At 39.9% G+C, this 24,172-nt stretch overlaps 1 protein-coding gene across 9 annotated transcripts in view; it reads right to left on the minus strand.

Moving 5' to 3' along the window:
- LOC128893105 (polypyrimidine tract-binding protein 2) overlaps positions 1-24,172 on the minus strand; it is a 265,695-nt gene that overhangs the window by 20,739 nt on the left and 220,784 nt on the right. For all 9 annotated transcript variants that reach the window (XM_054153910.1, XM_054153911.1, XM_054153909.1 and 6 more), the window contains 3 exons: positions 14,460-14,600; positions 4,501-4,552; positions 1,722-1,780 (listed from right to left, as the gene is read on the minus strand). In XM_054153910.1, coding sequence (XP_054009885.1) covers positions 1,722-1,780; positions 4,501-4,552; positions 14,460-14,600 — 252 coding nt within the window. The remainder of the gene's footprint in view (positions 1-1,721; positions 1,781-4,500; positions 4,553-14,459; positions 14,601-24,172) is intronic.

Here is a 24,172-nt window from a genome sequence, read left to right on the forward strand (position 1 = left end):
TAAATTTAAAAAATAGTTTACACGAGTGAGTGGTTCATGATTAGCTACAAACACTCGAGTGTATTGTAGTTAAAAGTGCAAGCATTTGCAGACTGGGGAAACTCTTCTCTTTAAAATGGTTTTTGTTTCATGACGATACGATTATTCGTTCTAGAGATATTGTCATTTATAAGGAACGCTGTTTTTTAATACTCTACTATCTCCCACTCTGACTACTTTGCGTTAAGTAAACTGCGTCAGTGGCTCGCTTCTATATGGCTGCTAATGACGCTTCTAACTACTTCTTACGTTTACCATACAAGTCAACCTACATTTTAAAGTCTCATATCTTGAGGACCAATTAACCTATTCGCTTGAAACAAAGTGCGCTATTAAAGTCACGATTTCCCCTATCGAATGCAGTCCTTCCCAACTATTTTGAAGAACGTATACTGCATATTAAGGTTATAATAAGCAACACAAGGGAGCCGTTGGAGATCGAGCAGCCGAGGGAACTTGATTCGTGGCCACCGAGAGATTTGGCGAATTTTGACGAGCGTCTACCGCCGGTGCAGGGCGGATAATAAAACGCGGCGCGGATTCGAATTTTTCTGCTGTAATCGAATTCGCCGGCAACGCAGAGAACTCGTTCGTCCGCTCTCGAACGACCAAAGAAATTCGATTACCGCGAGAGAGTTTTCACCGTTCCTGCATCGATTGTTTACCACACACCCCCACTTCTCTTTTCGCCCCTTCGGCCGAGCGAAAATCCGTTTTTTCTTCCCGCAACCTCCACCCCAACTCGCTGGACGACTCCGTGCCCCCATCCACCGACGGAAAAAAAGCCTTTGTCGGTTCGTTTCTGCCGGCGGGCTGGCGAATGCGATTTTGCAATTTAACGGAAGTCAGAGAAACATGGCCATAAAGCGAATGCTGAAACGGTTTCACCGCGCCGCAAGTGGCAGCCGAGCGTTTTTGCCAACCCGACCTGTGAAAAATTCTGCATTATCTCGTACCTTGAAGAGGAAATCGTGCTAGACGCGTCATCTATCGCGAATCCCGCCAAAAAGCAGCGTTTTTGGAACTGAGTTTTAAAAAGTTTGCATTGCATTCCACAGAACGTTACTCAAATTATACAGAATAACATTTTTCTTCAATCGACTTTCGAAACTCTGTAAACTTTGATCGAATGCGTTCGCCGACAGAACGAGGACTTATTTCTAAGAGGATTTCAGTAGAAGAATCAAATCCCCAAATAGAAAAGTAAGGGCATCGTAGGGTAAGAGATAAAATTGAAAATTAAAGTTTAAAGATGTAAGACTAACTCAGTTTCGGTAATTTTTTTTTCCTTTCCTTAATAAGGCGTTCAGTTTGATTATAATTTTCTCTAATATTCCCTTTCGTATTTCCTTCGTTGTTTCAATTTATCACCACAGGCTTGTAGTTAATTACAAACGAAACAAAAAGTGACTTTACAATGCAAATAGGTGAGGGAGAGAGGTATCTTCATCGTTAATAAAAACCAAGTCGTTTCAAGGTAAATGTACCGGGTAGCAATAAAAATTTGCATCGCAACATCTGGAGCTTTTAATGGATGGCAATGGTTCTGAAAATATTCCACGAAAAATGTCGATTCGTCCCTAGAGACGGCGGATACCCCATAAAAAGAATTCCATATGCGTTGAAATACAAAATAGGAAGAATGGAAGGAAATAGGGAGCAACACCCAAGCGGGTACTTACCAGTTTAGCAGTTTGGGCTGACAGCATATCCGCGTACTGTATTAGTGCCTGGAAAGTGCCTGAAACAAAACAAAACGACGACTCCGTTAGACTTTAATTAAATATCGTACCTGCCTCAAAGTTGATCGATAGGCGTTTCGATTTCATCTAATTTGAAGATTAGAAAAGAGGTGTGCAGCTGTACGCATGCACCATATTTCAAAGTCATAGAAATTAGAAAGCGCGAAGGTCTGAAAACCTGAACTGGTTCGAAAGAAAAAATTATTGATAGCTGCAGGGAGGAATGTCGTTTGATCTTCGAAAATTGAATGCAGTTTTCACGGCCGTTTGCGTTTTCCGTTGCGGGTGGAAATTAAATGAAGCTGAAATTAAATGGAAATAAAAGGAGCTCGTTTCCCAGTAATATGTTGGGTTGTCGGACACTTTTTTCACCGCGGAGAATTTTTATTACCGCCACGATCAAATAACGATGGAAATTGAATAACGCTGCCCCCGGCGAAAAACTCCATATCCTGTTGTAGCATTATATCCACACAAAAAAAAAAAATGTTCTGTGCTTTTAGGCGCACGAAATCCAACATTAACGTTAAAAATATTCCCTAGGGCGACGCGTGTCCCCTCCCGAATAAAACCCAAAACAATCACCGACGATTTTATTAACTTTTGTTTTAATCAACGACCATCGTGTTTTTATTTTTACTCCTTTTTTTATCTCTTTGTAAAGCGCACGATTGAGATTATATTTCCGTCGATTCTATGGGTCGAGCAAATGTTGGTAATTTGTAATCGTTAAATTCTGATTGCTGTTTCATTCACTTTAATCATTGTTCAACAATTTGTACGGTTTGTGAATATTGTTGGATTTGAGGGAAAAGGCAAACGTCTTGGAATTAACACGACTGGGGCACCTGAAAAAGAAAAGCAGTCACATTCCTGCACGAATCCGTTCCTGAAGCGTGTTTCAAATGAAATGAAATGAAAAATATGATTTCCAGGCGCCGCGGGGCCTCGCAGGAAGCGTGTAGAATGAAGAAAAATACAGAACGAGAAGGGGCCTGAGTGTGTGTTTTTAATTTGAAATACTGGCGTATAACGTTGAGAAAAAGAAGTGCCTTCCTCCTCAAATTGAAATTCTTGCCTCAGTTATCTTTGACGAACACGGCGGAAAACGCTTGGGGCAGCTCGAGGCTTTCATGCTCGTTCACCGTTCTTTCCGTCGGTGTCAGACGCAATTTCGGTTAGGCAACAATTTACCATTTACTAGCAATTTGTTTATAAATTACGCGTTCCTTTAGACAATTTTTAAGCGTATGCAGCAAGATTCACGGAACAGATTTTTCAATGAAATTCTTCAGAAACATCTCCTGCAGATGTAACGGTTATTTTGCAATTTTATTTGCAAGACAAAATTACGTTTTTACTTAAAAACGTACTTTACTACGTTTACTAAGAAATTAAATAATCGACTTTCTTTGGTCAAAAGACCGTTGCGATGTATTTATTCGTTACTTTCACGAGTTAATTGAAACGTCTATCTCGATTAAAACTTTTCTCAAAATTAATCCGCAGGAGAATTAAAAAAATGAGACGACCTGTTTCAAGACAACGATTCTCTACCTGTGCTTTGCATGTTATCTTAGAAGCTACTGCGTCGGGAATATGTGGACTTTAACTTGATGCGAGAAAATAATGCGAGTAAACCTGTGAATGTAATTTCCTGAAAATCAACGACAGTTCGGTACGCTTTATTGGGTTGTGTAAAAGGCGCAGATCGAGATTTGATACAGACCGCACGAAGCTGGCATCGAAAATAGAGGCCGTGATTACTCGAAATCGAATCGACGAGTGGCGGAATAGGGAGGAAAGGGACGAAAAAAAAAAAAAATATGAAGATCGAACGAGCGAGCAGCCACTTGACCGAATGAAACCTTAATTGGACACTGAAAGCTCGCCTTCGGTTTAATTTAAAATCCGTGCCTCCGTGATTTCACCAATCAACCGCTATTTGTCCGGTTGTCCTTTGAAAATTCTGCCCAGCTTTTGTTCAACCAAACGTGCCCCTTTCTGATTTCAAACTAATTGTTGGAGCAACACCGACAGATCGCGGTTATTACATCAGTTCCTAGAGCTTTATATCACGTGGTAATTTTTTTAAGGTTTAAATAACGAGTACTCGTATCTCTCTCCTTGAATAAAGTTAATTCATTAAATTGGTATTTTTAAAGATATTTATAAGGCATTCGAGATGGCAACAGATCCAATGTCGACCCTCTCTCTGGCCTCCAATTCGCCTCGACTCGATAACAGAGCCAGGAAACATAGGTGCTTTCGAGACACCCTTTGAAACACTTGAGCGCAATACCGAAAGTACTAACGGCGCCAAGTGCGCGCAGCGGCGTCGGCGTCGGCGTCGCTGGGCCGGAATACACTTGAAGCACACTGAAGTACTAAAGTGCCGTGGCATGTCTGCCCGTGAGAGTAGCATCTATATACAGGGTGGCTCAGTAGCTGTTGCCTTCTTAACAGAGGAAGCTTTAGCAGGAGAAAAATCAAGAACGAATTTAATACTGGAAAGTGTGTTACCCCCACGAGGTGATTTAGTAACTTGTTTCCTTAATGGAAAGCTCCGGCAGGAAGCAACAAACATCTCTCACAACTTGTTGTTGGACCCGTAACGAACCCGAGGCAGAAATCAAAGCTTTTCGCGGAAACAAATGTTCCTACATCGAATATACTTAATAATAACATTCGAATATAGAGTCATGGTACATATACTTACTATTTTTTGTGAAGGTGACGATTTTTAGAACTTTGCCAAAACGTGTGAATATCTGCAACATGAAAGAAAATACGTGGTTAAAATCAATAACTTGTTGTATTTCTTATAAAATTTCAATACTGGGCAAATATTCATCATCAAACAACGGTTTGTTTGTTAAAATTCATTTTTTAAATTAAATTGGAAGTTTATTTATAAAGCTAGAGACACGCAGGTGCATTGTGCCTCTTGAAAACATTTTTTAAATCAGATCGTGGGAAAAATCCGAAATATTTGTCGTCGAATGTAAATTTTACATATCCAGGACGTGATATTGAATTAATCAACGTCATATTCAGCCAATAAAAGACCAATGCAATATGAAAAAATAATTAAAATTATGGTGTGAATTGAATTCTTCGTGTCACTCATTTTGAAGGAATAAAAAAAATGAATTTTTGACGCACGGTATTTATTATTGTTAAATAAACGAAAATGAATTTGACTTGTTTAATATCGAGTACTTGTTGATTTATTTTTTAGCGACTCACTTTTTCATCTTTAGCTGTTTCAAGTCAATTAAAAGCTCTTAAATTGACAAAAAACTGCACAACTCTGTTCCAGTTTTGCCCAACGGCTGGGAGAGAAAAGAAATTACCTTAATTAACTCTCACTACCCCCTCCCTCTATTTTTAACTTTTAATTAAATTAAAAAATTACAACACAGTCGCGTTCATTTTCATCAAATTCGTTTCGAAATTACGTTGCAAACGATTCACTGGGTGAAAATAGTCGGAGCGAACGCATTAATATTTTCTCAACGTCGAAATTAAACTCTTTATTATTCAGACCAACGCGAAACAGTTTCAACACTCGATTCATGTACTCAGCAAAAAATTTATTCACCAATTATCAAGGGGGTGTTTTCGATTTTTTTGCTAGAATAAATCAAAACTGACGAAACAGAACTTAATGAACGTCGACCCTGAGAAAATTACGTCCATTAATTTTGTTATGTGTCCATATATTATTTTATTTGATTTGATTGATAAGGGATCCTACTTCTAAAATTACTAACAATAAAACATTTCTTTTGCGAGTTTTCTACTATTAACTGGCTTATTTGGCAAACTGCAATCGTCAAATTAATTAATAACATAGAAATATTATGGAAATTTAACAAACCGTACATTCCAATTCTATGACACGTTAAGTATACATGTGTATATTCAGAGAAACATAGAACTTGTTATATGAGCAGCTGCATTTAATTAATTTCCAGTATGGTGATCCGGTAAATAATATAATATATTGTTTACTACAAGAGCGTAATTATTACCTGCTATTTATGGAATTAACCGACGTACTAACACAAATGAGATAAATAATTCGATGTTTGCACCGTGACATAGACAATATACACAATGCGCATTTGATAATTGTTCTTTGGACGGAAATGGGACTGAAAATCCTTTATTTTTGAGTGTTACTATTTTTGGTCCTAAGAACAAATTTGATAAATTATTAATAAATAAATGGATGCGACATTGTTGATTTTTCACAAGTATTAAACAGTTACTGTTTTGTCTATTTCTCCTTGTTGTAATTGGCTACTGCCAGTTGCGATTATTAGCCCTACGGGCCAGTGGCGAACATGGCTGCGAATGTTGCGTGATGCAAACCAGAATTTTGACCATATGTTCCGTCGCTTCAGGGGCTTTCCCGAAATCGAGGGCATCAACCCTTTTAGAATCTACTCGAATATCCTTTTAGCGGTAGTTTTAGAAAGTAATTGGAGGCACAGGAAGCTTGAAATGTCAAAGTAAACTATTGTTAATGGATATTTCAGATTTACATATATTTCAAAATAATAGGGAATTGATAGGTAAGATAAAATCGAGATTTTTACTAAACCAAGGTTAGAATATTCATGTCTTTACCTCTATAATCATTAATTTCTTTTATGTAATTATGTGAAAAATAAAAAATTTCGTACCGTCTGTACTAATATCGTCAAAGTTCTCCATCAACGTGCAAGTTTTTTTTATTTTTTATTCGGTTGCGAAGCGAGTATTGGAACAGACTTTGCCGTTATTGCTCGTTATTGACGCAAATATCGGCGGTGTTTCGTTCGGGTGACAAATTTCCGTATTTTTTACATCGCTTTGCCGCTCTTGCAACGAATAATGGCGCGCGCCATTCGACCGAGCCCCTTTATTTATGTTCGTGATGATCGTCGGCGCGGAAAAAGTCCTTTCCTTTCCCATTTCTCTCTCAGGGTAAAACCTTTCGTTTTTAGTTTGTGTTTTCGGCGCGCTTCGATATAAAGTACTCCCTTTTTTTTTTTTACGGTGATCACACTGTGTACAAGAAATTTTACTCTTCAAATTTACATAGAAAAATGTTCGTTACTTCTTAAATTAAATAAAAGTATCTCCTTAAAATCAGAAAGTGCTTATTCTATTTCTCCAACTGTCTATTGACAGACGTCTGGCAACTCTACTATATCCCGTGGAAACGCCAATAAATGATGCAGAGAGAAAGCAATTAAAGGAGGATTTACGAACATTGTCTCTCGATAGTATATGTATATGAATTTAATACATTTAAAGTGCTCGAGGAAAAGCCTCTGGACCTAAATAATTTTAAACTCGTTGAAGATAATGAACCGTAAACAGGAGTAAACATACTGTCTGAGTATTCGCGATAATATTCTGTCTTAAAGTAGAAGGTAGTTTATGAAGATTAAACAATGTTTACACTGAATTACGATTTTGGAAGTCTGTGCTTTAAGAGAAAGGATCTTGTACGGAACGATCATTCCAGAGAAATCGGTTGACGATAAATCAGAGGGAAATCAAGGAATCCATTTTTTCCCCGTTAACCAGGACAAGGAAAGCTCTTGGATCAATGACAGACAAGCCTGTCTCTTTGTTTTATACGCTCGAACGACTGAAACGATCGAATCGAAACGTCAGGAAGCTGCTTAACTTCCCATTAATCATAGATCCCTGGTACCGAATGATTGATACTTGACCCTTTTCACGATACTTTTGAACATTACCTTTGGGAATGTTTTAGACTACTCGTAGAACTTTGTTACCGTATATCAGTGTAATCTCTCTTACGAATGTTCGATTCCGTGGTAATAGGATTTTAGGACCTGAAACTATGCAGACTACATTTCCTAAATGCCTGCAGGATTACAGAATCTGTATCGATCTGTAGAACATAAGTTTACAATAAATCTGCAGTACTTTAGAGATTACTGAACCGTTGAAACTACATTCGCTGAAAGCCTGTAGGATTATATACGCTAAGAGGCAAGTTATAAATTACGTTACTATTCAGTTCACAATTTGACGAGACGTGCTGCAACTACAGAACGGAATCTTTGGAAACGTGGTGCGATTATTTTGGTCGAAATCGCAAGAATTCAGTCGAAAGATCGTTCGAAAAACTGTTCGGTAAAAATTACAGCATTGTCGTTCAAACATTTCTCGACTACGTGCACGCTTCTCGGCACACGAACCTTTGAGGCCTTGATTTCCCGCGGGATTTTTCGCGGAAGCGCGCGCATATGTCGGTGAAAAGTCGTGGTAAAATGGCGCGGTGAAAAACGTGTCGAGTTTCGTTCGAATCAAAATAATTTTCATTTTCCAGGTCCTAGTCGTTCGATTTCTAAATCAACAGTCGTAATATATCGAAGAAATGTTAATTAATTCTTGAAATTATTCATGATTTTCTATGCTAGCGCTTATGTCCAGTAACTATTTAAATACATGGATATAGCTAAATGAGGATGATGGCTCTTTCCAAACGTGAAATCAGATATCCCGCCGCTGATAGCAAAATAACTATTGATGATAATTAAACAAAACCTCGCCCGCGTATCGGATGCAGCGCTGCTGCCCCTGAGCGAAAGAAACGTCATTGATTTTCAGCGATTCATAAATATAATCCGTCGAGCCGTCGGGAAATTCGACGGATTTCCAGGCACCGGTTGCGCGAGCGGATTTAATTAATCATATCGAATATTCCATCATGAAGCGTTTAAACTCGTAGGCATTATTATTTAGGGTGGCCATCGTCGTGATTTTTTAAAAAATATCCGTTTCCGTTGGTTATTTTTATTGGTATTTTTATATTTAACATTTCAGTTCTCCCATAAAAAAAAAAAAAAAAAATTGATAGAAAAATACTTTCTTACAAAGCTGATTCTATTACACAATTTTAACAAAATTATTTCGAACAAAGGAATTACTTTAAAATTCACTCTGCAGTGTAAGTAATGTCGATGCATCTGAAACGAATTGAAAAGCACGGAAAGTCTGGAATTCGCGTAATCGGTGTACACTTTTGTCACGCAGGCATCTCGTTAGTCTCGCTGTTTCGATCCCCCATCGCCCCTTTCATTTTTATTTCTTGTATCTGTTGACGTTAACGGCCAGCTTCTTTATTTTTCATTTGGCCGATTTATCGTTACGCCGCGCCGGTGAAAATAAATTCTTCATTTGATCCGCGAGTGGCATTTGCCGGGCGCAATATTGAATATTCGATGGAAGTTAAAACACGTGATACTGCTTGCATTAGCAACCCTCCTCCACCAACCCCACAAACCCCCAACAAAATCCAACCGCTTATGACATACAGGCTTTGATTCCATTCACATATTCGGAGATTTTTCGCTTCGTTCGATGTCATGCATGTTGCATGAGATTTTGTTTATTTAACATTCGAATTACACTGCTTCGTGTGCCGGGCCATTTCCGCCCATCAAGAGATTGAGTTCCATGGATCAATTATAATGTAACGTTCGCTGCAATAGAATAATTAACATATTTCACCAACGATAATGTGGACAAAATATATAGAATTTCATGGAGGTGTATAATTAATTCATAAGTGAAATTATATTCAGAAAATGTATAGAATTTCATACAGCGGGATAATTAATTTATAAATGAAATTGTATTCAGGACTAGAATCAATTTATAAGTAGAATTATATGTAGAAGTATGGGACACACATACTCCTTCCATAACAAGGTGGTAATCGAACCCTTTACAATCTTATTTACAATCCACGAATTGTAGGTGCCACAATGTGGCTCCAGAGATCAATACGATTCTCCAAGGTGCCGTTCGAAGACTAATTATATTTAAGCTCGGCCTGCGTATCCCACGAACGAACCGCTCAAACATAATAGCGCCCCCACTAGCTGGTGCATTAATGGAATCCATGAAATTATCCAGAAAATGAACAGCAATAACACGCAGGGGTATATAATGGATCGCATAAAGCGTCCCTGATAATAAAAATCGCTACTTCACGTGAATCTAGATGCTCATTATCGTTACGATTAACATCGTCCACGGGGATGCTCCATTTTTAGGGTAATTACGTCTGGATTTGAGGCTCTCGAAGGATAGACGAGACAGGCGCTCTAGAAAGTCCCAATCGCGACAAATAACATACTTCACTTATATTTAATCTCTTTTATTTCAAATATCGAAGAGCACTATTATCGATATCGTCACCTTTTCAAGAATGAATCTTGAAGTATTCCCTTCAACTCATGGGTAAAACGACGAAACGAAGGACGGGGATTAGCTGCAACCATAATGTCGTATTCCCCGTGTCGTTTCTCGCGTATACCTACATCATGAATAATGGCGGATCGTCGACGCCGACAGGGGCGAAATTACGTTACTATTATTGCACGTTATTGCATTACGGGGCCGGCGTAGATACCAGCGCGTCGATAATCGAGAACGGGAATTAATAACTGTTACATCAATCAATATGTACAACGGCCTCTCCGCCGTCCATGTGGAACGATGACCATGAAAGGGATGGCATAACCAACACGAGTGACATTCGAGGGTTGCCTGAAAGATTACGCATCCATAAATATTTGGCTATAGTCGTTGAAATAATTATTAATGATACTGACTTGGAATCTTTTAAGTACCTTGGCTTCGTAGCCATAGATGTGTTGAGAAAATAAAATTAGACATTTCGGTTAACATTTCCTACAGTGAGAGAGAGAGAGAGAGAGAGAGAGTATATTTTCTAGATAAGTTTCACGAGAAGGAGTATTCTAAGAAAGAAAGAGAGAGAGAAACAAAATTGCCAAACTCCCTTTCAATTCTCCCTTCATTCATCACGCGAAAGGGGTAACAACGAAGGAACTATCGGCTTTCAGTGCGATCGGTTACAGTGCGCCAGAGCATGAAAAACCAGCCCTCGGGGTTACGAGCGCCGTAACAACGGGAACAAACAAGAAGAAAAAATAGAGGGAAAGAGGAAAATGGCGCAGCATTATTCCGTACATGGCAATTCGTGCCTGCAACGGGTTCGTTCCGTAAATCGGATTATACAGTCGGTAGATGGCGGGTCATAAAACTATCCTACCCTCCAAACCAGTCGTTTCAGCCTGGTAATTTCTCCGTGTAAACATCTTCTTTTCCGTTTCTTCTGCGCTCATCGAGGCATTCCTCCTATGGCCTCTTGCGTCCACGCGCACGCCTTTTAGACAGGGCCCAGGCTCGATTGTAAAACCGGTCATAACGTTCCGTCGAAGAACGTAAACGGCGCAACCTCTCAACGTTTACGTTCCTGGTCAAATGGTCGAAGAATTCCTGGCGTTGGCATAAACGCGCCGACGGGTCCGTCTCGCCCACCTGGGACGTCTTAAATCTCGCCTTATTTAAGGCGCCGCCTCGAAACATCCCTTGGACAAATTTTAAACCATACCGTGTATCTCGGATGCAAATTAGGTTGTTGAAAAACGTCGTTCAGTTTTTTCCCTTCCATCTTGTTTTGTTTCGTTTAATATCGACCGAGGATACTATAGTTGCATCCTCGCATTCTTCAGCTAGAAAATTCTTTGAAGAAGAGGATCCACTTTCACAACTTCCCTCCTAAAGAAAACCACGATCGAAGCAACGAGTTGATCGAAAGTATGGACAAAACAAGACACGTTGCGCTTAACAAACAAAACTTTCCGAAGGTCTGGACCCTGGAGAATTAATCCCCGCCGCTTAATAACCTCCCTGTTACGCTAGACTATACAGTTTTTCAATGTTCAACGTGGGGAAAAAAGTACCGAAGAAGAAAAAAGTACGGGAAGAAGACTGCCATTAAAACTTTCCGCGATCAATGACCCTTCAATGGGTACGTTTCTCCAAGTTCACGGATCATTAGAAATTTTAAAGCAGCTCCCGACACTGACTAATAGCATCTCGTTGGATTAACAAGTTCTCAAGGCGACAGTTTGAGAACGTTGTTCGTATCACTCTTTTTTTACTATAATACAGTCTATGAATAAGCCTCGATACTGTAGAACACTCGATCGGCAAGACGTGATAATGCAGAACGCTCTGTCGATAAATCTTGCGACAAGTTCGAGTTCTACGAGTTCTACCAAGTATTCTACATTACCGTTAAAGTCTTACCTACAGAGTGAACAATACCGACAAAGCTGCTTACTTCCAGTCAACAGAGAAACAGCCTTAGGGTGATGCCAAACATCCGGTAATCTTTCCATGTGACATCAGTGCGTGTAAATTCAGGCCAATGCCAAACCCATGACGTAAACCTACTTAGGCAGCCAAATAACAACTAATCGCCGGCATGTAATCCGGATACGTTTTCTAGTCGGTCCATTATCGGCTTAGAACTATGCCGACCGGATTCATCCAGAAATTCACCGTGCTTCCTGAAGAGGCAGGCATGCATGTTGAAACGCGTCGATGGTGGTGCCACGGTGGTCAACGAAACGCTTGTAATCTTCGGGAATTTCAATTCGGCAAACGCAAATTCCGTTAATGCGCGAGGATTACTGACGGTCGCTCTTGCGGAAGACGTTTGCACGTGAAGTTAATTAAAGTTCGTTCGACGGACCTTCCACGCGTTAACATTTCATCACGCGTGCAAATATACAGGGTGTATGTTAACGCATGGACTTTAGCGGTGGATCGAGGACAGAAGAACGTCGAGCGAAGCTTGCTAGATCCTTCGTGTAAAAAAAAGGATCGAGTTTCCGGGTACGTGGACCACAGCGTAGTATATTATTCGGAGAGTCGGCGGATAGCGGTAAAAAATGCATGGACCACTTAACTCCAACCGGAAGCACATTGGTTATCCTGCCATTCGGCGCCAAAGAGAGCGTTCCTTGATGAAAGCTACATGTTCAGTTTTAAGTTCTTTTCTCTATACCATTATCACATATATTTAGAAATTTTATTAAGTAATGCATGTTTTTATTCATGTATACCGGTTATCGTTGACTTCTGAATATGTACAACCAGGATTAATGGTTTTGTACTAGACCAAGATCAAATCGTAGAGGAATGAGTACCTGGACGGTACCATAGATTAATACAGCGCACTTTGTAGGTAAGCCTCGATAATGAAATGCACTCGGTCAGGAAGACTCGGTAATGCAATCCGATTTGCTGGCAATGTAGAATAACCGGTTGGTAATCCTGCTATCGAGTTTCAGTTCTACATAACCAGTAGAACTATTTTACTTTCATTGTTTCTACATTACCGAATGTTACTTACGGAGGGTAAGTAAGATGTACAGGGTTGTTAAAAAGTATAAAAGCACGTATATGTTACATTACATGACATAGTTCTCAGGTTGGATCCATGATATTTGCATTGGATTCTAATGCCGTATCATAGTGCTTCCGTAGATTCAAAATGATGCTAATAGGGTCGATTGTCTGGTCGCTCCGTGATTTTAATCGATTCGTTAATTGACCGTCAAACCATCGTAATTAATCGTCACAGAATCAGCTTTTGTGCCGTGTACATGTGAATTAATTCAATAATAACGTCCGTCTCATTACGTAATTCAGCCTGTAATTGTAATTTGTAATTCCGTAAATATGTAATCCGACCCCCGTGTTTCCTTATTAGTAATTTGCGATGCAAAATTGCGCGCGCTGGATCACCGATCGCCAACTGAACCGTGTGACACGATTAAGGAAGAAAATTGCATGTTTCACCGGCTTTGCATTATACAACCAATTTTCCAGACGAGATACGCAACTTTTAGGGAATAAACTTTCTTGTTTTCCTTTTATTAAACAATGACATTGACCACAAAAGTGTATCAACAGTGAGAAAGAGACTGCGATTTTTATGTCATTAATCATTTGGAAACGTTATAAGGACTACTTAAAAAATGATTCTAGAAGACAGTTGGGAACGGAGAAATTCGAGGCAGGTGAAAATCGTCGATTTTGGGGGAATATGTGAGGTGAACTGGTAAACATTGGGTCGGGTTGGGTGGATTATTTAATATTCCATTAACGAAAACGCGTTGCGATGAAAAATCTCCGGAAGCTGTGAACATTTGCCGTGCGAAATATGCCACGGCTCTTCCCATAGTGATCCCCGCAGACCGTTCGAAGGATACCAGAGAAATATCCGATTAATCGGGAATCGAATTCGGGGAGATAGCCACGGAATCGGATTAATTTTGCATCTCCTGCATTATTCCCCGCCGATTTCGAACATTTTTACTTTGCACGCTAGCCCCGATATTCTGATAAATACGCTTACTATCCCTTGGTACGTCAACACTCTTTAAATCCTTCGATGCAATCACTATACACTGTCCCATACCAATGGCCCCTGCCAGAAATGGAACAAATTGTATACGAATAATAAATGACGAATAAAAGCAACGTACAGTGATTTATCCGCTACGTACATTCGAGAGTTTCGTTTTTATACTGTTAATTATTTCTTGGTATAATTCGAGTTTTCGTCAACTATCAAAGTAACAATAATCTACAGAACTATGTCACAGCAGTATAATTAAAGCAGTGTAATTAAATGAAATCAAATGAGCAGTAGAACATATAAAAAAAATTTTGAAGTTGTTCAAGGATTAATGAAAAGTAAGGCATGTCACGAGGCGAGTTACGGTATGAATAGTTAGATCAAAAGTTTTCACTCACCTGATAGAGCACGTCCAGGGAAATTGGGTAAAGCATCTGTTCGACGATGACTCTGAGAACCGTGTTCGGACCCCCTTGGGTCTCGGGTTGCGCCTGAGCCACCTGATTTTGCCCAGGGATCGCCACCTGGTTGTTCGAGTTCTGCAACAACAAAGGGGAAAAGGAAAGTTAGTTTTCTGAATAACGATTTCGCTCTGGTGCGTGTAATGAACTGGAACTGTGTAAAAATGTTCTCTCTTCGCTAGGCGAGTCCTTGATTCGAAACAGTTTTAATTGAAAAGTGTCTGTTTGTTCGGAAAGTTGATCGGAGCTTCGCGTTAGAAATAATACCATCACTCGCGTCGAAGCTGTAGAGTAAAATTCAAATTGAACTGTAAACAATGACACACACAAAAATAAATATTTTTTAGTATCACTCGATGAACAGTCCAAATTGACAAGGTATGTAGTATCTTCCATGAAGGTAATTCGATTGTTCAAAACGAAGAGCAAAACACGTCACGCTCGTTTACATCGAAATAAAAGCTTGACAAGTGTTTTGTTTTGGTGTAATAAAACCTCCCTTGTATCAAAGTTCTTAATTAAATTGAATCATGTTTTGTAATTAAATTTTGTTTTCTCCATCTCCTTAAATAAACAAATCGATTGAAGCAGTATCGTGACATAATGTTAATTGAGACTGGGACGCAGTGTCAGTTACATTACTTGACGTCAAAATTGAAGGAGCCTTAAGATTAATGGTTCAAGCGGCGAAGTCACGGATGTCTACGTTTTATTACTTAATTTTATTTTACCAGTTTTATGTCCTGTCCAGTACTGAATTTTCCATAATTCCATGCTACTTTCGACATAAAAATACTTGAACGCGTCGACTTCCATACACCCAGCGGTCATTGTAATTTTATACGAAGAGCCTACGTGACCGCTGGTGGCTCTATATGGGCTCACCTAGCTTCAAAATTGAAGAAAATTTCTCCCCAAAAGTGATACACCTTACACGTTACAATATTAAAGTAGTCCTTTATTACCTTAGTCATTTCCGATGTGAATATTCAAATCAAAATGATCTATGGTTTGGATCTATTAAATAGGAGTCCCGATCGATCAATTTGCGATGGCGACGTCGCGACGCAAAGTGGCCGATTGAATTTCAATATTAATCGAACGGTTAGCGGGCGTCGTTTCGATGCGCTCGTTGTTCCTGCCTATTAAAAATGCAACGGGTCAAAATTGGCCTCGCCAGAGAAAACAATACCATTAACCGCGTCTCTATGCTCTCTCCTCTTTCGGTTGAACATTGCAACGCGATGAAAAATACATAGAGAGGAAAATGATCATAGTGATTGGTGGAAGAAAGATGTAAACTCGAATGAATTTTGACGTTAAGGGATTAATCCTCCATCGCGTTGAAGCCTGGGTTAGAAACCAGTGTCTATTGAATAACCAGCTATTTTTCCATCAAGCTTTCCATCTGGGTTGGGCAAAAATAGTAAGTGATAACTTAACGACTTATAATTTTGTTTTGTACCACTGCTTTGAAAGAGTCGTGAATTTTCATTCGAATACTAGCTAGTCGCAACGCCTGAATAAAGAATACAGTTTGAAACGTTAAATGTGTATCATTCGTGTTTGAAAACAACCGAAAAAAGGTTCCCTGAATGAACAGGACCAGTGGAGCTGAAGTAGGAACGACTAAGCTCAAAGCAAATAGAGAGGAACTTCACCTAACTGGAGAGTGGGTGCAGAAACGAAAGCACAGTAATTCGTTCACAACTAAAGCTTTGAAAAAACAAGCAGTGAAAAAGAGCCATCGCGTTCACAGAGGCACGACTATTCGATAGTCCTTCGATTGCTATGCGAATGGTGTATCGGTTGCCCAACCACTTGCGAGTCGATAATTCAGTTTGCAATTCCACTGGCTCTTTTTGTTTTTACGATACTCGTGCTCCCATCCATTTCATCTGAATGAACGATCACCAGTTTAATGTATCATAGCGTATTCTCGACCATTTTGACTCAATTTTTACTAGCTATTACTGTCTTAGAAATAGTTGGCGATACCAGAAAAATTTTTAAACAAATACTTTATGTTAACATTAATCTCATTTCGAATTGTGCCAGAAGTTAGGTCCCGTTTCATACAATCCCTTGCTAAACCGTAATTTCCAATTGTGTAAAAAGTTTTGTCTCGTTTTCTTAATCAATAAATCCGGGGCGGCGAAGGAACGAGAATCGTTTTTCTTTGTTTAAAAAGTTCCAGGGGAGAGGGAAAGATGATGAGAACAGTTTAATTATACTGGATGCCGATAATAAAGTCGCCAGCTGTGAGAGCCCCATGGAAGGGCTCAATTAAAGTTGTACCTTAATTTCTAGGAGGTGAGAAGGGAAAACAGATAAGAAGAAAAAATCGTGGCTGGTAAAAGAAGTTGTAAGACAGATTCGAGACAAAAGGAGGAGAACTCTGCAAAGGGGATATAAAAGAATAAACATCGAAAGGATGGTAGAGATAGAAATACAGAGAGGTGCTAAATAAATAAGAGAATACTGTGGAATTTTAAATAAAAAGCAGTAAGGAATATAAAGATGTACGTATCAGGGTTGAACGTGTACACTTTTCTAACGTGCTTAATAAAAACGCTCGACGATATTAATATTTAAAAAGAATATCGTCCTTTCCAACGAGACATGCTAAAAATATCAAGCAATTGTTTAATTAAATAACAGGGGAAGGGACACAAGGTGGCAGCTGTTGTTTCATTGCAGTGCCGGCTGCGAAACTTGCTAAAACTACTTTCCGGCACGTATGCTCGAATCTATTAGCCGGAAACTTCCCGGCGAGTAAAACTTGAACGTGTTCAACGGCGTAAGCAGTGCCGGATGGATTGCAGAAACTGTAAACTCTGCTATGTATGATTGTGTTAAAGGGTGAGTGAGTTGTAACGTTACCTCGCGACAATTCTTACAGGGGGTCACAAAGGGACCCGGAAATTGCGCGTAATGACCGTGTAATTGTCAACTGCAATTCCGTAAATTATCGTCCCTGGGAAGAGGAAACTGTAAAGCATTCACGGACAGAAATAACCAAAAATTGATGACGAGTTTTGCATTTAATATTGCTTGTGTAACTTCAAATTTTTATTTTGTCGAGTAATTTCAGGTCCGATAAAGGAGTAATGAATTGCTGCAGTCGATCGGAAGTTTATTCGAAAGAAGTGAGAAATCGATTTGCCCCCGGAAAAAAAATTTTATTCCAACCTGTCGATGCACTTTTTCCAGCAAAGGTACCTCTTTCTTGCAGTGGGTTATACGGGACAAGCTGTACAATAAGAATATGTGGGATTTGCAGGGTCAAGAAATATGGGAAAATACGAGACGTGAAATGGAGAAATCGGAGATTTAGGAAATATTAGAACATGTAAAAATAGTAGATACGGAGAAGGTTGAGATGCGTAAAAGCATGAGATTTACGGTAGTAGAGAATATGGAGAAATATGAAGACTCGGAGTGCTTCGGTTACAGATAAGCATCAAGTTTGGAAAGGTAAGAAAATAGTTCTATAAGCATAAACATTGCAGACCAAAAATTGTCATAAATCCATATGGCGCTATATTTTATTTTCACTATACGAAACAAAGATAAAAAAAGCTATTACTCGTCGAGTGACCTATGAACCACAGACGCACAACACGTTTTAACATTCTAACACTCGACGCCACGGCGAACACTGAAAGCAAGCATATATCCTCGTCGAGTCAAATATACATTGGCGAAAATCTAGCCATCCCCCATACCGCACCCTAGCCTGAGGGATGTGGTTCTTTCAAAATGGAACGGGGCAGGAAGAGGAAGAATAATAAAAACAGCGATAATAAATAAAAATTCTACTGGGCTGCCGCAACACACTGTCGATTCTCGGAGAAAGGCAGAACTTTTATTTTCAAAAATGAATTACTGCAAATAATTTTATTCTATTTTTATATTATCTATAATTTTGGTGTAATTCGAAGTTTCGTGCCAACACTTTGTTGCAGCTTGAAAATAAATTGAGTTCGAAACAGCTGAGGTAAAAGTATTTGAAAAAATTACATGCTTGTAAACGGGATAAAAATTCTGAAGACGTGCCTTTTGCTTTATCAATTTTCCATCGTGTTCCACCCTTAATTAAGTTCGACTACAGGGTTGGAGAGAATAATTTAGGGAACTTCATACAGCTGAGGAACATGAAAAATGGCTCCACTCGAGCGGACCTAGCAAAAGAACAGGTACACCTGTTCTCTTGCATTTTTCCCCACTATTCTGAATAAATTACTAGAAAATAGATGTTGTATTTACCCTAGTTTCCCTTCTCTGAACAAAATTTACACATACCTTCGGAGAGAGAAATTGATAAGACGAACAAGTGATTGGTGATTTTAATTACATTGTATAATGCAATACATTCAATAACTATGCTCGTTTTCTGACTGAAAGTGGCGATTTCCAATTAGCAAAACAAGCTGATAAATTATTTCTTCAACGAAACCTGAATTCAACTTGCTCAAACACATTATCCCAATGTTTACCGTGGTCTCAATTATAAAATGAAGTTTCCTTTATACTACATTTTCTGTGAAAAAATTAAAGGTAGTTTCAATTCCCAGTACCATCTCCCCGAAACTCCGGTCGTGTGCTCGCGAAAGCCCGATTCCTATTTATTCAGGGAACTCGCAATATTAAAACGATTGTTTCGTTTCGAGGGTAACGCATTTCTAACGGTGCACGAAAGAAAATGAAGAAATTAAGAATTAACGTGTACCCCCAAGACAGAGCACGCCGTGGAAAATTGCGGCTGTTCGAACCGCCGCGAGGAAGATGGCCGTACGATTTGTTTGCGAAACGAGCGAGCATCTTGTATCCGTTGGAATACTTGAGAGGGTTGCGGTCGGTAAGAGAAAACAGGGCGGAAGAATCGAAGAAGGATTGCCACTAGAATTTTCGAGGGGAGTTGAATAGCAATGAAGAATTCATTTGGAGCTGCGCAATTTTCCACTCGCGCGTTATTTCTTACAGGGGGCAATATTTTTGGTTGAACAGAGGGTGTGATTCTTTGTCTTTAAACGTAACAAAAAGCACGATCAACATTTTCTCACAGGATCCATTTGTTTTTCAGAAAATTGTTTTTTTAGTTTCAGTTCATGTCCGACCAATGCTCGACATTTCTACTGATCGGTCCTCTACGGTGTCTGGCCAATGTTGGCTAATTCTACTTACCGTAGAATTCAGACACTTGCTTACCAACGCAAGATGTGATCACTTGAAATGCAAAGGGGGGTTAAGTTGAACCCTAGCACACAAACACCAAGCTTGAACAACCATATTAAGGGGGAGGGTGGCACAAAAAATGCTTGCAGATCAAAAAAACATCAGTCAACATTTGCATTTTCCAACGGACCGCGGCGCACGCTCTTAGCATGGCGTCGCGGAAATAGCATTAGGGATGAAAGGAAAAGACGGAAGGAGTGAAAGCCTTGAAGAGGGAGGGAGAAAAAGGGATGGAAACGGAAGCAGTCAGGAAGACTGATTATTCTGACTGCAGAAGAGTTCGTCTGACTGGTGTGCCACTCCATCATTTTGACGGGCGCGAATCCCTCTCCTAATATTGTCCAATGAACGCGCTCCTTTATTCTGAACGAATGAGGTACGAGCATTAAAAGCGCCGGGCAAAAAGGGAAAGCTACCACCCCACTTCTTCGCGGTCACCCCGAAAAACAAGGCCTTAATGGGATCGAGGAATTCCGTGACGGCTGGAAAAAAGAGGATTGGAGCTGCGCACGATTGAAATCGATGGCCCACCGATCAACTCCCAAGAGGAAATCTTACTTTTGGCCCCGTTTCCAGTTGGAGCAAGTATGAGACAGTGACTATCATAACTATAAATCTCAGACGCAATTGCGCCTCGCTCGAAGCTGAAAGAAAATTCCAGAAAAACAAACAAAATGTGAAATTTGAATGTCTTTGGAATTATCTGAAATATTCCACTCTGAAAATTTGAAATTCTACTATTGCTAGACCACATTTAGAAGACAGAAAAGAAGAGAGGAATTGCCAGGTGAAAAAGCGAAACGCCGGAAAAGGAGCATAACGGTACATAAAGTTGAGACAAAGTTTTCGAGTCGTCAGGTAAAAAGACGAGAGGGGCGTCGCGGTCTTTCAGATTCGCAACAGCGAGAACATTCGATTTTTCTTTCATTCGCCCCAGCCGTACACTTCCCTCTTTGCATGCTGCCGGAAAATGAAATATGAGTAAACTGGATAACGGGACGAGTCGCGACCGGAAAATGGAACACGATGAGGGGGAAAGAGGGGTGACAACGACGAACGAACAGGGTCGTATTTGAATTTCACACGTTAAACTGAAAGGGGACGATGATGCATCGTGGACGCCAATTAAAATCAAGCCAGAGAACGAGGAAACTAAATATCGCTTTCAGTCCGCCCGACAGGGCAATGCATTTGAAGAATGGATACGTGAGCTATGTGGACGTGTTACAAAATTCAACCCGTGTCTAGTATGCTCTTTTCAGCAATGAGACGTTTTAAACGGATAGCATACTTAAATGTAGATTATTATATAGTTAGAGCCTGGACAGAGCTGAAAAGTGCAAAGTGTAAAGTGTAAAGTGTAAAAGTGCAAAAGTCTCGTCTCGTGCGCATCACTAGGTGTGAGAAAGGGTTTCAGCAAATTATGTTCGGAACATGAGAAACAGAAGCTGCACAAAACGCCCAATGGATTCGCAAAACATGATCTTCATGACTTGCATATTTCAGAACCCGATGTACCGGGTGGAGGGTTCAACAATGGTGCATTGTTGTTCAGACCTGTCGCGGCGAAAGGGGTGAAACGAAGGAAGAGGTTGCCGGTCACGAGGATGAAGAAGGTCGCGAGTTTGGGGGGTGGTAACGCGGGCAAGATGGCGTAATATTTTTAATGGAGGGTGCCTTGCGTGATCTACGGCACGTTGCATTGTTTCTGTGAGACGCCTCGTATATTGTTTCATATCTCCCTGTTTCTCCATTCGCACCTTGCTCTTTTATCACGTGTCTTTCCTGCTTCCACCCCCCTACTCCACCCTTCTCAGTTTCGTTCTTAAGACTCTCAGTGACGTTTTTCGCAAATCACGCGATCGACACTGTCTGTATCATTGTCACGTTTGATTGCGACCAGCGAAACGAAGAGCAACATTTTTCTTTATACCCTGTGTTTGAATGAAAATCGATTTTTCAAATTCATTTGACTCGGTTAGGCGTTGTCGTTGCCCTTTAACGGATTATTTTTCTGTTCGACGCTTCCGTTCAAAGAACTTTGAACCTGCCATTCTTGAAAAATCGCCTTTTCCCTTGGAATGGAGGAACACTGGCGTTCTGAACTGGTGGTCGCCGCCTGTGTAAAGTAGAATTATGTCACGGCTTTACGTTGGATACTTTTTATGGGGCTTCGTACAGCCGCGGCCGCCTCTAAAGGCTACCGAAACTTTCCTTCCCGCTAAAACCATTAGCCTCCCCGTATATTCTCGTACAAAGGCGGGCCGACACACTTTCCCCAACCATACTGAAGCCCTGTTCACAGGGACTGAAGGTATTAGAAACAGGTGTCGAGGCGCTGTGGCCTGCTGCGAAAAAGAATCTCCTGTCATGACGACGATGCGTCAACAAAGTGACATTCTTTATGCAGCCCCCCCGGAGGAGATTTTGATTAAGCCTTGAAAGCGGACACTGTGCAGCGTTTAATTACAAAGGTGTCGTTTAGCTATTCAATTAACGCAGTTCACACAAGAGAGGCGTGCTCTTGTTTTGGAAAAATATTTTAGGTTTTCAAGAATGTTTACGTTCCACGGGTTCGTTCTCAAAATTCAAAATTGAACAGTAAAGCTTTATTTACAATAATTTTATTGTGAACTGAAAGAGTAGTAAAACGAAACGAACCGGGATATCATAAAAACAAGTAAACGTGGGCGAGAAATCAAAAACTTTATGGTTATATTTTACGTCTCCTAAGGATGTAATATCAAATTTAACAACCTATTGCGTCACGGGTTTCACAGAAAAAAGATAACACAAAGAAGGATTCTCTGTCATCCGCGAAAGATTTTCCACAATTCCAAACATATAGTAACGCACCGAGATAGAATTAATTGTATTTCATTATTAGATAGCTAATGGATTTCTGTTACGTTTATAAAGTTTCTTTTCACTTAGTCAGCCATCGTTCTTAATAATTGCTGGTAATGAAAAGAAATTCTGCAGAAAGTTCCAAAGGCCGAAATAAAAAGGAGAATACAAAGAGAAACTTGGTTAAGCGAAGAATATTAATATTTCTTCGAATATTCCTACCACGTTTCCAGGGATATTCTTATTCCGTACTTAGCTTTCCTTCTCTGGGAAAAGAAGCATAAAAATTTCAGACAGACTCGCCTATAAGTTCCCTCTTTAAACCAGGATCAAAGAACTACCCTAACAAATTTCAAACTATTTAAGAATTTACGATTATATGCTCCTCTTTATTACCTGATTATAAGAAAAAACTTTTATTCCGCGAACATTTCAAGCTGATGTATTTTCTGGTGTTCAGCTTCGTTCGGTTCACCTCGACAAGGACGATAATTAATTATACATTTCAGTATTTACAGTAACTACATACGTGAAGTTTCTAAAAATTTGAATACGATTTAATTCTGACCATTAGAAACGAAGATATGCACTCTATAATAGAATGAAAAATTTCTGATTCGAGGAAGACCACGCCTCCGACGGCTCGAGGACACGCCTCTCAAACAAGAAAACACGCCCTTTTCAGACAAGAAACCACGCCCTTTCTTACTAAAAAATCAGGCATCTTCACTTTCGACGCCATACCTCTTCAGGCAAGAAACTACATCTCTTCGAGCGAGTCGTATGGACCAAGAGAGAGTCTTACGAGTTTTGACTTTGAATTTTTGTGTTTCTTTCCAGCAAATAAATATTTTCATGGTTGATATAAAGATTCATGCAGCGAGAGAAAAGGTCGGAAGTTTTGATACGATGCAGGTGCATTAGGAAAAGAACCGTTAGATTTGTGCCAAGTTTCGAAATATGCAACCGTATCCTCCATAGTCGTCAACTCCTCACCAACTTCCTCAGTAATTTTCCTCGTTCTACCTTCTTTCGTCCCCACAGCTTCCAGCACGAATTTCGACACTCATAAAAAGCTCTATCTGTCGCAATCTGGAGACCTGGCTCAAGATTAAGAGGCATCTTTACGAAGCTTACCATCGTTTAAACTCAGCTCCAAGTTAGATTTTTATTTTCCTTTCGAAGAAATCTAGCTATAAAAATGTGTGGTGTGTCGGTAAACGTTGTTGGGAACGCGGTAGAAGGTGGCTAAGGAGGAACTACATTCCAAAACAATTCGAGGATTATCCAATTCCTTCTTCACGTTTCCTGACAGGGTTAGATTACTCTGTGAGGGAGCAAACGGAGGCTAAGGAAGAGGGGAGTAGCAGGTCACAGGAAGAAAAAGAGAGACAGAGTGTTGAACGAGTGTAAGCGGCAGAGATATGCAGCTGGTGGCACGGGGGCGTCGAGCAGTAAACTCGCCTCTAAATTAATTACTATACAATGCAGAGCCGCTTTGTCGTACGGGCGTCTTTATTAAACGAGCCCACCCCGGCCGCGCCTTTTACTTAACCGACATATTA

The sequence above is a fragment of the Hylaeus anthracinus genome, unplaced genomic scaffold (assembly GCF_026225885.1).
Source record: "Hylaeus anthracinus isolate JK02 unplaced genomic scaffold, UHH_iyHylAnth1.0_haploid 2, whole genome shotgun sequence".
NCBI lineage: Eukaryota > Metazoa > Arthropoda > Insecta > Hymenoptera > Colletidae > Hylaeus > Hylaeus anthracinus.